This window comes from Saccopteryx leptura, chromosome 2 (assembly GCF_036850995.1).
Source record: "Saccopteryx leptura isolate mSacLep1 chromosome 2, mSacLep1_pri_phased_curated, whole genome shotgun sequence".
Taxonomy (NCBI): Eukaryota; Metazoa; Chordata; class Mammalia; order Chiroptera; family Emballonuridae; genus Saccopteryx; species Saccopteryx leptura.
The window spans coordinates 139338493-139354725 of record NC_089504.1 but is presented as its reverse complement, the minus strand read 5'-3'; the positions used below and the strand labels follow the sequence as shown (position 1 = coordinate 139354725).

Below are 16233 nucleotides of genomic sequence, written 5' to 3'. Positions count from 1 at the left end.
AGGTCAAGCAGATATATGTGACTGGTTTGAATTTAACCCCTGAACATCCATGCCTTGTCTTTTCAGTATTTAAATCACTTGCAAAAGTGACAAAGGGAGTCACATTGTGCATCCTCACTTGCCAATTATGGATTAATCGACAAAATCCTGGCAATTAAGAAAAATAACATAGAGTATTTCGTTTTGCGATCGCCTAAAAGGGCTTTCAAAAAATCAAAAGCAATCAATTTAAATTTGCCTCGTCACTGTATTTGCACAAAGGAAAACTGAACTGGCTAAAAAGTGCACCTTATGGTGAATTTCACTGCTAATAATAAAAAGACCTCTCAGATTAAATATTGTGTCAAAACATCGTCGGAAATCTTTTTTTTAATGCTTTATTCTTTTTTTGGACGTCTGGTTTGATTATTCATTTATACATTTTTAAATTTTAACTTTTTCTATTTGTCTTCAGTTGGAATGACGTTTTATTAAAGCAGAAGCCGAGAGAGCACAGACTACAGCACACCTCTGTATAAAGTTGAAAGGAAAAGGCAGTTGCGGTGGGGGGCTTAGTCTGGGAAAAGTACAGAGAAAATAAAGATGGCTCCGCCCCGGGGCGCCTCAGATTAGCACTCGCGGCCCCAGGCAGGAGGCCGGGCACCGGCGCCCGGCCGCGCCCTCGGGGGCCCACCCCAGCCTCAGGTGACGGCGGAGGGGCGCTGCGCGTCCGCCGCAAGTCGTCCGGGCCGCGCCGAGCTGCGATTGGACGCGCCGCCGACAGCACCCGCCAGAAACACAAAAGCGCCGGGAAGGGGAGGGGGGCGTTCCTGCGAGTAGAGGGCTCGGCTTGATTCCGTCTCCCCCCCTCTCTGCACTCCATGCCGGGGCTCTCTCGACAGCTCGCCTCGGCTCGCGCGCGCGGCCGGGAGTTGGCGCGAACCTCGCCGCCGCCGCATCGCGGGGGTGCCCGCCCAGCCTCTCCGCCTTCCCTCGTGCCCTGCGCTCCAGCCATGGGGCCAACTTGGGGCTCCTAAGAGTTGCCGTCTGTCAGCCGCGCGCTTTCCGCCCAAGTCCCCGCGGGCGGGATATGGCTTAGGGCGCCAGCGGAGCCTGCCTAGAGGTCACGGAAAGGGGAGGGGACAACCAACTGGCGAAAAAGAAGCTAAACGATGAGTTTCCACAAGGAGGACGGAGTGAGCAGCCTGTGCCAGAAGGCGCTGCACATCGTCACCGAGCTGTGCTTCGCGGGCCAGGTGGAGTGGGAGAAGTGCTCGGGCATCTTCCCCCCGGACCGGGGCAGCCAGGGCGGAGGCAGCACAGGTAACGCGGCGGCCCCGCTCGCATCTCGCCCCGCTCTCGTCGCGCGCTCCCCCGGGCCCCGCGCGCTCACCCCTGGCTCCCAGTCCGGCGCTTCCCGCGCGGCGCTGGGGCAGCTTTAGGACGCTGCGCCTTCCTACCTTGCTCCATCCTCCCACTCAGCAGCTGGCTACCTGGAGCGCGGGCTGTTCGGGTGCTGCCTCCCATCTGCGCCCTCCCGGCTCCTTCCACTTCTCTGGGCTGCTCCCGGCCCGCGGTCCCGCTCCCTGGCTTTCGCACCCCGTCGCCGCGCACTCCCACGCCTCGCGTCTTGCTCCGGGAGTGGAGCGGCTAGCGCGGGCGGCGACGCGGGGGCCGCTCGCCTGTGGGACTCAGGCTGCCCTCCCTTGTCCCGTGGATCGCGGACCGCGGTCGAGGGGAAGGGGTCGGGCGAGACAACCCATGCTTGGATGCAAAGAACTGTTTTGCACTAAGGGCTGCCTTGGCCTCGGAAGGCAGCGAGGATCCCGGAGGGGGTAACCCGCAGCCGCAACCTGTTGAGCACTTGACAGTTTCCAGAGCCCTTTAATATGATTTTCTAGGGCTTCGTTACAGCGTGGGCAAACAGCAGGGATTATTGATCGCCCGTTAGGCTTCAACTAAGGCTCAAGACACGTATAAAGTAAATGGAAGAGGGGGAAAAGATTATATAGCCTTTCTACACACGTTCTCATACACACCTCAACATACAGGCATCTTCCTTCGGGAAACTTGGAAAGAAATGAGGTGAGATGAGGGAGAACATCGGCTGTCAGAAATCTCGAGGAAGAAATCTCAGGTGGCAGATTTCTCTCAAGAGGGAGGGAAGGAGGAAGGGACTGTCTCAGAACCCTTGTTTTGGTCACGCTTAGAGGCAAGGGTTTTAACGACCGCGCAATGGTTTGTGCAGCCTGTTGTGCCAGTGACACGCGAGAGATGGACTCCGAGGTTGTGGTCCTCGTGGTATCAGGAGTGACCTGTGAGAATCACTTGTTGCTGTGGGAGATAAACGCCGGTTACGGTTTTGGGTTATCGGGCTGAAAGGTTGCGGTTCCTCTTGGAGGGTCTTGTTTCTTCCCCTTTGCTTTCTGGTCATGTGAGTCTCCTGGCCTGGCTTTGTGCTTTGCGGGTAGCCAGGGCAACAAGAGCTGGACCGCTAAGAGCCCTGCGTGCTGGAAAGGAGCCAGGAGGGCACACTTAGTGACCCCTCCAAAGCTCCCCCCCACACACACACCACCACCACTGCGAACCACCAAAAACAAAGGGAGAGGGAATGGGGTGGGAATACATCTGGTTTAGCTTTTACATACCATTATTTAAATGGAATACCTGCGCGTGGGAGAAGGGGTTGAATTCTCTGATCGCAGGTAACCGGACAAGAGAGACTTAAGTGTGCACTTGGCAGAACCTGAGGAGGTGCTGCTCCTTGGACCGCGGAGCAGGATGATATATATAATTGCTGCTGTCTACATGCTGGAATCTTAGATTTTTTGTGAATGTATAATCACAGCGGAAGTCTTTTCTATTTGTTTAGTAGTTATTAAATTCCTCATCTATTAAAGGAAGGGACTGGGTGAACATCACATATATGCATGTCATGTGTATGGTTAGCACACACGAAATAAATAGAATAGTGTGATCCTGAAGTCCTCTGTGGTGATATTGGATAAGGTCTTCTGTAATGTCTTTAGTGATTCACGAGCTAAAGATAAGACTCAGAGAAGGGGGTACAGTGGAAGAAACAAGAATATTTAAGTTTAAAGACCTGAGTTTTGGCCATTTAACAGTTGCTGTTCAGGAGAAAAATACTAATTTCTCCTCCTCCTCCCCCCCTTTGTGATCATACACCTAGTAGTGGTTTCCTGGGGCCTGAATTGGCTGGTAATGCAGAAAAATTGTGAAGGTAGGAAATCAGATAGTACTGAGCTTCTAAATCTTTATAAATGTGCCACTCTATCAGCTTAAGGTAAAACCCAGTGCTGTATATGAATCCTAGAAAGGTTTCTGAGCCTACCCTAAGTACTACAAAAGTAATTGTCATCCTGATTCCTTTTGGACTTTACCTTGGGAACAAAAACGGGGGGCATTATTTTAAAACAAATACATGGACATTTTTATCTTTGAGAGAAAATATATATTATTCAAATGTATTTGATTTGACGTATGAATATATATTAAGTGGCTATTCCTAGAGGAGATACTCTACTAGGCTGTGTATGAGATATAAAGCTGCACAAGATTTTATTACACTTTCCACTTGTAAATCTATGTGACAGAAGTTAAATACTTTAATTGGCAAGTAAATTCCAAATATCAAGAGATAGCTATGAAGTGGATTCTAATTTTGTTTATCAAATCTTTAATTATATTAATTAGCCACTCAGCTTCACGTGTTTTAAAATAGATTTTCTTATAACTTAAACATTTGTGCCCTTTTATCATATGTCCCAAAATAACACTTTCAGAAGGTGATCCTTCCACTCACTCTTATTGGTAGGAGGACATCGACATTGATTGGTACAGTGATTATTTACTTTGAATGTTAATCAGCATTGCCCAGATGGTGTCAGTTACTGTAAGGATTCAGTGACAATTGCAGGCTTCCAGATTGTGTATATTTTTAGATTCCCTCACATAGGGGTAGAGGGAGAGAAATTGAGGTAATCCCAATTAAAGTCAATCTACATCAAAGAAGTTATGAATCACATATATATAAGACATTATCCTACTGGTTTTTAAAGTGCCAATAAAGAGCAAGCGTCACTGTCCTCTACCATAACAGCAGCAGCAGCAGCGATATTGACCTTGAAGGTCTACCAATAGTTGACCAATGCCATATTTCAGTAAAATTTGTGAAAACTTAGACTGCATTCAGCTGCCTACACTGGTTAATTCACTCTTTTGGAATAGTTTGTTAAAGATATCACTAGGACACTAGAAAGTTTATAATGTATAATTTTAGAAAATCAGATTTTCATAGTCTTCGTACCACTCATTCTCTCCCTCCCCTTAAAGAAATCTACTATCCACTAATTCATCTTGATACGTAGTATGATTTAATATGAGAATACTTAGAAAAAAGTACAAAACAATTTATTGGTCTCAAATGTTATTTTTCAGGTATATGCTGATGAAATACACATTTATAGTTTTGGAACTGGATTTGGGTTCATTTCCACTCAGTCTCTATTGCTGCTCCATATGCAAATGCTTAGGAAGTTTTAGGAAATTACATTATTTGAAAGACCTCATATATAAAAGCTAATTAAACCTATAAACACAATCATATCACAGTTGTACGAATCTAATTTAATTTAAATATTTTAAATAAACATTTAATACATTAGTGTTTTAATTTTGAATTTGTACACTTTTAATTTGAAAATAAAATTCTAAAAAGTCTAAATAAATTCTTCTAAATTCACATGTATGTTCTTCAGTTTCTTAGATGTGGGGCTGGGTAGGAAAATGGCAAAGAATTTGATTGAAATGACTTATTAAGAAAAGATAGGAAAAAAAAGGTACATAAAAATTTTTAAATTAAATTATGATTTTCCTCTGATTAAGACATTTTAAGTTTTATTATACAAGCTTAAAATGAATAAGGGGACTTCATAGGTTTTCTCTGCAGACACAAAGCAATGATTATTTATCATTTTTATATCACTATACTGCTGAGTTTTAAACATTCTAATGATTATATAAAGAATTACAATTTAGGGCCCTGGCCGGTTGACTCAGTGGATACAGCGTCGGCCTGGCATGTGGACATACCAGGTTTAATCCCCACTCAGGATACACATAAGAATTGACCATCAGCCCTGGCCGGTTGGCTCAGTGGTAGAGTGTCGGCCTGGCGTGCAGAAGTCCCAGGTTCGATTCCCGGCCAGGGCACACAGGAGAAGCGCCCATCTGCTTCTCCACCCCTCCCCCTCTCCTTCCTCTCTGTCTCTCTCTTCCCCTCCCGCAGCGTGGCTCCATTGGAGCAAAGATGGCCCCAGCGCTGGGGATGGCTCCTTGGCCTCTGCCCCAGGCGCTAGAGTGGCTCTGGTCGCAACAGAGTGACCCCCCCCCCAGGGGCAGAGCATCGCCCCCTGGTGGGCAGAGCGTCGCCCCCTGGTGGGCGTGCCAGGTGGATCCCGGTCGGGCGCATGCGGGGAGTCTGTCTGATTATCTCTCCCCGTTTCCAGCTTCAGAAAAATACAAAAAAAAAAAAAAAAAGGAATTGACCATCAGCTTCTCTTCCCCTTCCTCTCCCTCTTCTCTCTCTCTTCCCCTCTCACAGCTAGTCACTAGACTGGTTTAAGTATCAGCCCCACAACCAAGCGTGGCTTTAAGTGCTGAAGATAGCTCAGTTGGTCCAAGCATGAGCCTCAGACAGAGATTGCTGAGTGGATCCCAGTTGGGGCTCATGCAGGACTCTATCTCTCCTCCTCTCACTTAAAAAAAGTAATAATTACAGTTTAGAAACGTAGTGGAAAATTTTCCTTGAGATTTGTGAGTTTGAAAAAGAACAACTAGGCCCTGGCCGGTTGGCTCAGCGGTAGAGCGTCGGCCTAGCGTGCGGAGGACCCGGGTTCGATTCCCGGCCAGGGCACACAGGAGAAGCGCCCATTTGCTTCTCCACCCCTCTGCCGCACTTTCCTCTCTGTCTCTCTCTTCCCCTCCCGCAGCCAAGGCTCCATTGGAGCAAAGATGGCCCGGGCGCTGGGGATGGCTCTGTGGCCTCTGCCCCAGGTGCTAGAGTGGCTCTGGTCGCAATATGGCGACGCCCAGGATGGGCAGAGCATCGCCCCCTGGTGGGCAGAGCGTCACCCCATGGTGGGCGTGCCGGGTGGATCCCGGTCGGGCGCATGCGGGAGTCTGTCTGACTGTCTCTCCCCGTTTCCAGCTTAAGAAAAAAGAAAAAAGAAAAAAAAAAAAAAAAGAACAACTAAAACCACAATGAATTCAGAAGTATAGATTATTTGAAGAAGGAAGTATAAGAGGGTTTTTTCCTTCCTCCCCATTGTCTTTCCACTGAAGAAAGACCAGGTTCTACTATTTCTGATCTCTTTTTTGCTTGTTCATCAGTACATGTTGTGCTTGGTCTCGTGTTCTCTATGGGAAATGGATGACTACCTTCAAAGGCCAAACAGGTCTCAGCAAGCATCTAATTTTCTTAATTCTGAAACATCAATATTTTGGCAGTATAAGTAGGATATTTTCTCTTGGAAAAAATTAAGATCTGTATTTCCTCTTTATATGAGCAGTGAAACTCTGAAATCTGATTCTTATGAAAATGATTTTTTTTTTTTTTGTATTTTTCTGAAGTAAGAAGCCGGAGGCAGAGAGACAGACTCCCGCATGCTCCCCACTGGGATCCACCCAGCATTCCCATGGGGGGGGGGGGTAATGCCCGGCCCCTCTGGGGTGTTGCTCCATTTCAATGGAGCCATTCTAGCTCCTGAGGCAGAGGCCATGGAGCCATCCTCAGCGCCCTGGCCAACTTTGCTCCAATGGAGCCTTGGCTGTGAGAGGGGAAGAGAGAGTCAGAGAGAAAGGAGAGGGGGAAGGGTAGAGAAGCAGATGGGAGCTTCTCCTGTGTGCCTAGGCCGGGAATTGAACCTGGGACTTCCACATGCTGGGCCGACACTCTACCGCTGAGCTAGTTGGCCAGGGCGAGAGTGATTTTATATACAAAATATATAGCTATCCATTTTATTTAAATCACATTTTCTTTAAAACCAAATCATCATTCTAATTTTGTTTTATGAAAAATGGTCATTTTGGGGGTATATCTGGAATGATTACAAGTTTTTGTTGTACAAAATTCTGGCAGGAAATGAACATTATAAATGTTTAATACACTTTCCAATGCCAATTAACCCTTTGAGTTGTACAAATGTTTATGTATGTCCTCATGCCTCCTGAACATCCAGAGTACAATAGATTTATTTTAAAAATGTGTAAGGCAACATTAAAAATAGGCAAATGTATATTCTTCTTGGTTCCATAAATTGGTTATCAGACAAACATTATTTTAAGTTAATAAAACTATAACTGAAACTAATTTCATTTTTGAAAAAACTCACTCCTGGGGATCAGCGAGCATGAAAATACTACTCAAAGGGTTAAAATGATCTGTACTTGATAATATAATTGTGTTCTTTGTGATTTACATTTTATTCTTCTAATGATGTGCACATTAAGTCAAATAGAATGTAAGCTCTTCCAAGGCAGTTACTTGTTGACCTTTTTATCTCCAGTGCCTAGAAAAATCTGGTTTCTGATAGAATCTCAATAAATATTTATTGAATAAATGAAAGAATAAATAATTAAATCAATCAATTTATCCTCAATTTCTTTACATATAAAATTATGGGTGGTATTTAATAATCTCCAAATCCCTTCTGTAAATAAATTGTATATATTTGCATCTCCAGTTTCTGATACAGATGCTATGTAGATAAGCATCAAAATGTTTTAGTTTATGATATTAACAGAAATTAGAGTATGCGAGGCATTTAAAAGCTAGATTATAATGAGCAACGGACTCATGAAAAAGCAATGAATGCCATGGCTAAATTTGTATCATATGATAAATATATTGAATTTATTGAAGTTTAGTAAAGTGGAAATGTCTGTTTAATATATCCATTTACAATGATGAAAGAAAAGCCTGTTGGTTTGCTTAACTAGAAAGTAGCTTGGAAAATATTTATTATTTAAATTGCTGTTAGTCATTCCAGTTAGAACTAGAAATCATTATTTTGTAATTGTGAAAACTAATGCAGGAAAAATTAATAACTTCCCCTCAAATCACAACTAGTTAGTGATTGAGCTGAGATAAGAACCCAGGGTTCCTTAAAGCCTACATTCAACAAAAATTAGGAATAAGAAGAGACCCTGGGAGCATTTATGGTGCTAAAGGGGATTGGAACCAATGTTTGTAAAGATAGGCTCTTCATTATTATTGTACTGTTGGCTGGAATTAGTGGTATATCGTAAGGTATCAATAAGATTTCTCCCTGTGCAATTATGACCCAAACCCAATCTTTGTTTTTACTAGATTTTCTGTCATCCAGATATAAGATATAATGTTTATCATTTCTTTTACTTAAGTATATGCATACATATGCACTTAAGTGTATATAACTCTTTACTCATATTCTTTGCCAAATATAATTGATTTATTTCACCAGTAAAATCTTGTAAAAGATTTTAGTGTTTTAAATGCACAACTTTGAACTCATATAATTATAAATATAGTTCCTTGTATGTGTTCATTAAAAAACCCAAAATGAAGCAGATATTAAATTACCAGTTAAATTGTTTTTGTTAATTTTTAATTTTAAAAAATTTATTAAAATTTCATTTGTTCTATGGTAATTAACAGTTCATGTTATTATTAAATTCAGCATTGACAGTAAAATATTACAGTGGAAAAGAACTGAGAGTTGTCTATTTAAAGGTTCCAAAGTATAATTAGAATGAATGTATCAAAGAAAACTAGACCTCCTGATAGGGAGTGTTATTATTAAAGGTCAATAAATTATTTTTCTTATTTCTAAATTGTATAATATCAATTTCCTTTGTTGGTGGAATACCCAACACAGCTAAGTTTAGAAGCAGAATCCCTGACTGAAGAGATGGCTTATTATTATTTTATATGATAGTTTTTTTTTTCTCATAACTTTAAATATCCTAAGTGGCCACTGAAGCTGTGAGAACTGACATTAACATGACCTTATGCAGACTATTAGAAAATAAAACACTACATATAATTGGTGTTGTGCTCTGATGGCCACAGAGCTAGAATGGTAGAATCATCCTGGGGTAGTTGGGGTGGGAACATCTGATATTAATAACTCTTTTTTTTATTCAGGTAGAACCTGAAGTGTGTTATGATCTACTGTGTAACATTTCATTATTGAATAGAGAACAATTACAGTCAATTTTTAAAATCTTGTAAATGTCAATTTGTTCATATAGCAGAATTATTTTAATTGAACAACAAGGACTGTTGCTTTCTCTTCCAGTCTTTATTATTCCCATAGTTCTGTTTCAAAAGTCATAAATTTACAGGAATAATTGATATAATAATACAAAGCTTACTGTCATTCAGTGTGATTTGTTAATGTATATGAAAGGTGGTTTTAACATTATGCTTTTATTCAAAAACTATTAACTGAGCACTTACTATGTGGAAGCCACTGTTCCAAATAGTAAAATTTGCTGCTGTCATTAATGAAATGCTAGGCATAGTTGTTCAAGTTAGTTTAAATATATAGTTAATAAAGGTTATAAATCATTTACTCAGTAATGAGCATACATAAAGCTTTTGTTATAAAGTTGAATATTTGAATGCCATATTGGGACACCACATTCGATTGAATCCAAGATACTATTGATTATGAGATGCATTATTGCAAATCTAAACTACAATGAGATACCACCTCACCCCTGTTAGATTAGCTATTATCAACAAGACGGGTAATAGCAAATGTTGGAGAGGCTGTGGAGAAAAAGGAACCCTCATTCACTGTTGGTGGGACTGTAAAGTAGTACAACCATTATGGAGGAAAGTATGGTGGTTCCTCAAAAAACTGCAAATAGAACTACCTTATGACCCAGCAATCCCTCTACTGGGTATATACCCCAAAACCTCAGAAACATTGATACGTGAAGACACATGTAGCCCCATGTTCATTGCAGCACTGTTCACAGTGGCCAAGACATGGAAACAACCAAAAAGCCCTTCAATAGAAGACTGGATAAAGAAGATGTGGTACATATACACTATGGAATACTACTCAGCCATAAGAAATGATGACATCAGATCATTTACAGCAAAATGGTGGGATCTTGATAACATTATAAGGAGTGAAATAAGTAAATCAGAAAAAAACAAGAACTACATGATTCCATACATTGGTGGAACATAAAAATGAGACTAAGAGACATGGACAAGAGTGTGGTGGTTACCAGGGGTGGGGGGAGGGAGGACAGGGGGAGAGTTAGGGGGAGGGGGAGGGGCACAGAGAACTAGATAGAGGGTGGCGAAGGACAATCTGACTATGGGCGAGGGGTATGCAACATAGTTTAATGACAAAATAACCTAGACATGTTTTCTTTGAATATATGTACCCTGATTTATTAATGTCATCCCATTACCATTAATAAAAATTTATTTAAAAAAAAAAAAAAAAAAAAGAGATGCATTATTATTTTATATGGTACCAAGAAAAAAAAAAGAATGCTGCCAGTTAAGGACTTGAAACTTTCTTACAGTATGGAATTTTCATTTTATACTTATAGAAAGACCACTTTTAAAACTTAATAACAGCCCTGGCTGGTTGGCTCAGTGGTAAAGCATCAGCCCAGTGTGTGGATGTCCCGGGTTCTATACCTGATCAGGGCACACAAAAGAAGCACCCATCTGCTTCTCCACCCTTCCCCCTCTCCTTTCTCTTTGTCTCTCTCTTCCCCTCCCACAGCCAAGGCTCCATTGGAGCAAAGTTGGCCCGGGCACTGAGGATGGTTCCATAGCCTCCGCCTCAGGTGCCAGAATGGCTTCGGTTGCAGTGGAGCAACGTCCCAGATGGCCATGTGGGAGTCTCTCTATCTGCCTGCTTCTCACTTCAGAAAAATACAAAAAAAAAAAACAAACTTAGACATAGATTTTAAAAATCATATATCACTCTTTTACAAACATAAAAAGGAAAACAAATAAGTGGATTAAAGTAACTTTAAAGTTCTGAGTCTGATTCTTCTGAATGGCTTTTTGATTCAGAATTGGTGATGCCATTGTTATTTCACTCATTATTGGACTGTATACCATCAAGAATATTAATAATACATTTTTTTCCTTAAAATAATTCATGAAAGATACAATTATGTTATACGTGGGCAATGTTGCCAGACTCATGTGACACGCTGTTTTCCCCCATTCAATCCCACCAAAAGTTTGGTTTAAAGCATTAAAGATATGCTTCACTCTTCAGTATTTTCCTCCAAGCCACTGAGATTCATTGTATGACTTTCAATGGTGATGCTTTTCCTCTGGTGCATACAAGATGGAGAAAAGTCTGACATCATTACTTCCTGGCTACTTATGATTGTAACAAGCCATTGATACTAAGATTCATTATGATTTCAGAAAATGAAATGTTTAAAAATATGCATTTTAAAATCAAATATGATATTACTATAAAGTTTTTTTAATCATTTATTAAAATTCAAAAGAGGGGAGAAGCTCTGGGAAAACAGACTCTCCCATTGTTGAAGCCTGAAAATGCTAACAAACCCCGACTACCAACGGGACTGAGGCCTAGTTCATGTCATCGACATACCGACACATCAACTGCAAATCTCTACCTAAGAGTGCCACAGGGGCAGAACCTGGGGTACAGTGCCACTGGCCAAAAAGAGAGAGAAGAAAGAAAAAGGAAGAAGATAACTTCTCAAAATCAGGAAAAATTCACAGTCTTTATAACTTTTTCCATTTGTTTTCTCCTTCATTTTTAATCTTTTTTTTCTTCCACCACAGTCATTTTATCCTCTTTCCGTTTTATTCTTTTCTTTTCATTTTGAACTTCATCACCCATAGGTGTTACATGTTCCATTCTTTTTTTTCCCTCTGTATGAGGATTACATTCCAAAAACCTTAAAAACCTTAACTCCTTTTTTTTTCTCCCTCTCTTTTGGTTTCTTTATTTCTCTTTCACTTTTCTTCTCATTCGATCCTCACTCACAAATTGTTTTATTTTGGATTCAAATTTTTTCTTTGTGGCATTTTGTGTGCTTTTTACTATGCTTTTTACCTCATTAGCATTCTCCCAAATCCGGCTCTCCATTCTGTGTAGTTTGTTCCACTTAATACAATAGAATTTTCATTTTTCACTGTATTTTTTCTTTTTTTCTTCTTTTCTCTTACACTATAGCTGTCATCCAACTGTCATTTACAAACAAGCTATTATATTCTTGATCCAAATATTTTCCTAGTAGCAATTTGTGGGTCCTTACCTTGTTTTTTGCCTCTTTGTACTTCTCCCAACTCAGGCCCTCCATTCTATGTAGTTTTTGTTCCATTTAGTACAATATAATTTTCAGTTTTTCACTGTATTTTATCAAAAAAAATTTTTTTAATTTCTATATTTTTTTTATTTTTATTTTTTTATTTTATTCCTTATCAATTCTTATTAGTGTTATTAACAAAACTACCCTCAAATGCCATTAAGGAAAAAGAAATCAAATATCATGGATACAAAAGACAGAGATGCAGCACAGATAGATGAGGAAAAACCTATAGAAAAAAAATTTCAATAGCTTGGAAATCTTGGAGTTAAATGACAGAGAATTTAAAATAGAAATCCTAAAAGTACTCAGGGATATACAAGAAAGCACAGAAAGGCATTTTAGGGAGCTCAAAAAACAATTCAATGAACAGAAAGAATATATCACCAAGGAAATTGAAACTATGAAAATGAATTAGAGATGAAAAACACAATTCATGAACTGAAAAACAAGGTAACAACAAGCTTAGCTAATGGAACAGGCCAAATAAAGGAGAGAATTAGTGACATAGAAGACAGGTAACTAGAGGCACAACAGAGAGAAGAGGAGAGAAACTCATGAATTTAAAAAAATGAGAAAGCCCTTCACGAATTGTCTGACTCCATCAAAAAGAGCAACATAAGAATAATAGATATATCAGAAGGAGAAGAGAAAGAAAATGGAATGGAGAACATATTCAAACAAATAATAGACGAGAACTTCCCTAGCCTGTGGAAAGAACTAAAGCCTCAAATTCAAGAAGCAAGCAGAACACTGAGTTATCTTAACCCTAACAAACCTACTCCAAGGCACATCATAATGAAATTGGCACAAACCAATGACAAAGAAAAAATTCTCAAGGCAGCCAGGGAAAAGAAGAATACAACATATAAAGGAAGGCCTATTAGATTATTATCAGATTTCTCAGCAGAAACTCTACAAGCTGGAAGAGAGTGGGCCCTAATATTCAAGTTCTGAAAGAGAGGAACTTCCAGCCAAGAATACTATACCCATCAAAGCTATCCTTCAAATACAAAGGAGAAATAAAAACATTCAGAGACACAGAAAAGATTGGGGAATTTATCACCAGAAAACAGGAGGTTTTTTGACCAGATACAAAGAACAAAACAAAACAAAACCACAAGTAAAAGCTCCATCAAGAACACAATAAAATCAAATTTAATCTGTGACAACCAAAACAAAAAAGGGGAGAGGATGAAGATTAACAGTAGCAAAGGAGGATGGAATGCAGAAGCACTCATGAGATAATGTACTGCAATGAACATGATTGGTACCCATTCCATTACTTAATGGTAACCACCCTGAAAAGACCACCACAGAAGCACATGACCTGAAAAAAGAAGTAACAGAGGAAAGAAGTATGGATTACAACCAAACAGAAACAAATGATAGAAAAACAAAAGAGAAGAATCAAACAAGATACAAAACTAACAGAAAGCAATATATAAAATGGCAATAGGAAATCCTCAAGTGTCAATAATTACACTAAATATAAATGGATTGAACTCACCAATAAAAAGACACAGAGTAGCAGAATAGATTAAAAAAGAAAATCCAACTGTATGCTGCCTACAAGAAACATATCTAAGCTACAAGGGTAAAAGTAAATTCAAAGTGAAAGGCTGGAAAACAATACTCCAAGCAAATAACATCCAAAAAAAAGCAGGTATAACAATACTCATATCTAACAATGCTAACTACAAGACAGCAAAGGTAATCAGAGACAAAAATGGCCATTTCATAATGATAAAGGGGACATTGAATCAAGAAGACATAACACTCCTTAATATATATGCATCAAACCACGGAATATCAAAATATATAAGACAGCTACTGACTGACCTAAAAACAAAAACTGACAAAAATACAATCATACTTGGAGACTTCAATACACCGCTGATGGCTCTAAATCGTTCATTCAAACAGAAAATCAATAAAGAAATATTGGCCTTAAACGAAACACTAGAACAATTGGATATGATAGACATCTATAGGACATTTCATCCCAAAGTGCCAGAGTATACATTTTTCTCTAGTGTATATGGAACATTCTCAAGAACTCACCATATATTGGGCCACAGAAATAACATCAACAAATTCAGAAAGATTGAGATTATACCAAGCATATCCTCTAATCATAAAGCCTTAAAACTAGAATTCAACTGCAAAAAGGAAATAAACAAACCCACAAAAATGTGGAAACTAAACAACATACTTTTTAAAAATGAGTGGGTCAAAGAAAAAATAAAAGCAAAGATCAAAAGTTACATACAGAAAAACAAAAATAACAATACAACATATCAGAATCTCTGGGATGCAGCAAAAGCAGTAATAAGAGGGAAGTTCATATCACTACAGGCCTATATGAACAAACAAGAGTGAGCCCCAGTAAACCACTTAACTTCACACCTTAAGGAACTAGAAAAAGAAGAACAAAGGCAACCTAAAACCAGCAGAAGAAAGGAAATAATAAAAATCAGAGCAGAAACAAATGAAATAGAAAACAGAAAAACAATAGAAAAATTAATAAAACAAAGAGCTGGTTCTTTGAAAAGATCAACAAAATTGGCAAACCCTTGGCAAGACTCACCAAGGAAAAAAGAGAAAGGACTCAAATAAACAAAATCCAAAATGAAAGAGGAGAAATCACCACAGATATCATAGATATACAAAGAATTATTGTAGAATACTATAAAGAACTATTTGCCACCAAATTTAACAATCTAGAAGAAATGATAAATTCCTAGAATAATACAATCTTCCTAGACTGAACCATGATGAAGCAGAAAGCCTACACAGACCCATAAGCAGGGAGGAAATAGAAACAACTATCAAAAACCTCCCCAAAAATAAAAGTCCAGGGCTAGATGGCTATACTAGTGAATTCTATCAAACATTCAAAGACTTGGTTCCTATTCTACTCAAAGTCTTCCAAAAATTGAAGAAGAAGCAATACTTCCAAACACATTTTATGAGGCCAACATAACCCTCATACCGAAACCTGGCAAGGACAACACAAAAAAAGAAAACTACAGACCAATATCTCTAATGAATATAGATGTTAAAATAATAAAATACTAGCAAATCGAATACAACAACACATTAAAAAAATAATTTGTGCCTGACCAGGCAGTGGCACAGTGGATAGAGCGTTGGACTGGGATGCGGAGGACCCAAGTTCAAGACCCCAAGGTCACCAGCTTGAGCACGGGCTCATCTGGTTTGAGCAAAGCTTACCAGCTTGGACCCAAGGTTGCTGGTTCGAGCAAGGGGTTACTTGGTCTGCTGTAGCCCCATGGTCAAGGCACATATGAGAAAGCAATCAATGAACAACTAAGGTGTCTCAATGAAAAACTAATGATTGATGCTTCTCATCTCTCTCCATTCCTGTCTGTCTGTCTCTATCTATCCCTCTCTGACTCTCTCTGACTCTGTAAAAAAAAATAAAAAAAAATCATCATGATCAAGTGGGATTCATCCCAGAATCACAAGGATGTTTCAACATACATAAAACGGTTATTGTAATACAGCATATCAATAAAACAAAGAACAAAAACCACATGATCCTATCAATAGATGCAGAAAAGGCATTCGATAAAATACAACACAATTTTATGTTTAAAACACTCAAAGAAATGGGTATAGGAGGAAAATATCTCAACATAATAAAGGCCATTCATGATAAACCATCATCTATCATCATATTAAATGGCATAAAACTGAGGACTTTTCCCCTAAAATCAGGAACAAGACAAGGTTGTCCGTTCTCTCTACTTTTATTTAACGTAGTGCTGGAAGTTCTAGCAAGAGCAGTCAGACAAGAAAAAGAAATAAAAGGCATTCATATTGGAAAAGAAG

The 16233-nt window shown here is 39.5% G+C and overlaps 1 protein-coding gene across 1 annotated transcript in view; it reads left to right on the top strand.

Annotated features, from left to right (window-relative positions):
* The first annotated feature begins 650 nt into the window (after positions 1-650).
* SYT10 (synaptotagmin 10) overlaps positions 651-16233 on the top strand; it is an 80051-nt gene continuing 64468 nt past the window's right edge. The window contains exon 1 of the mRNA XM_066368941.1: positions 651-1302. Coding sequence (XP_066225038.1) covers positions 1152-1302 — 151 coding nt within the window. The 5' untranslated portion in view covers positions 651-1151. The remainder of the gene's footprint in view (positions 1303-16233) is intronic.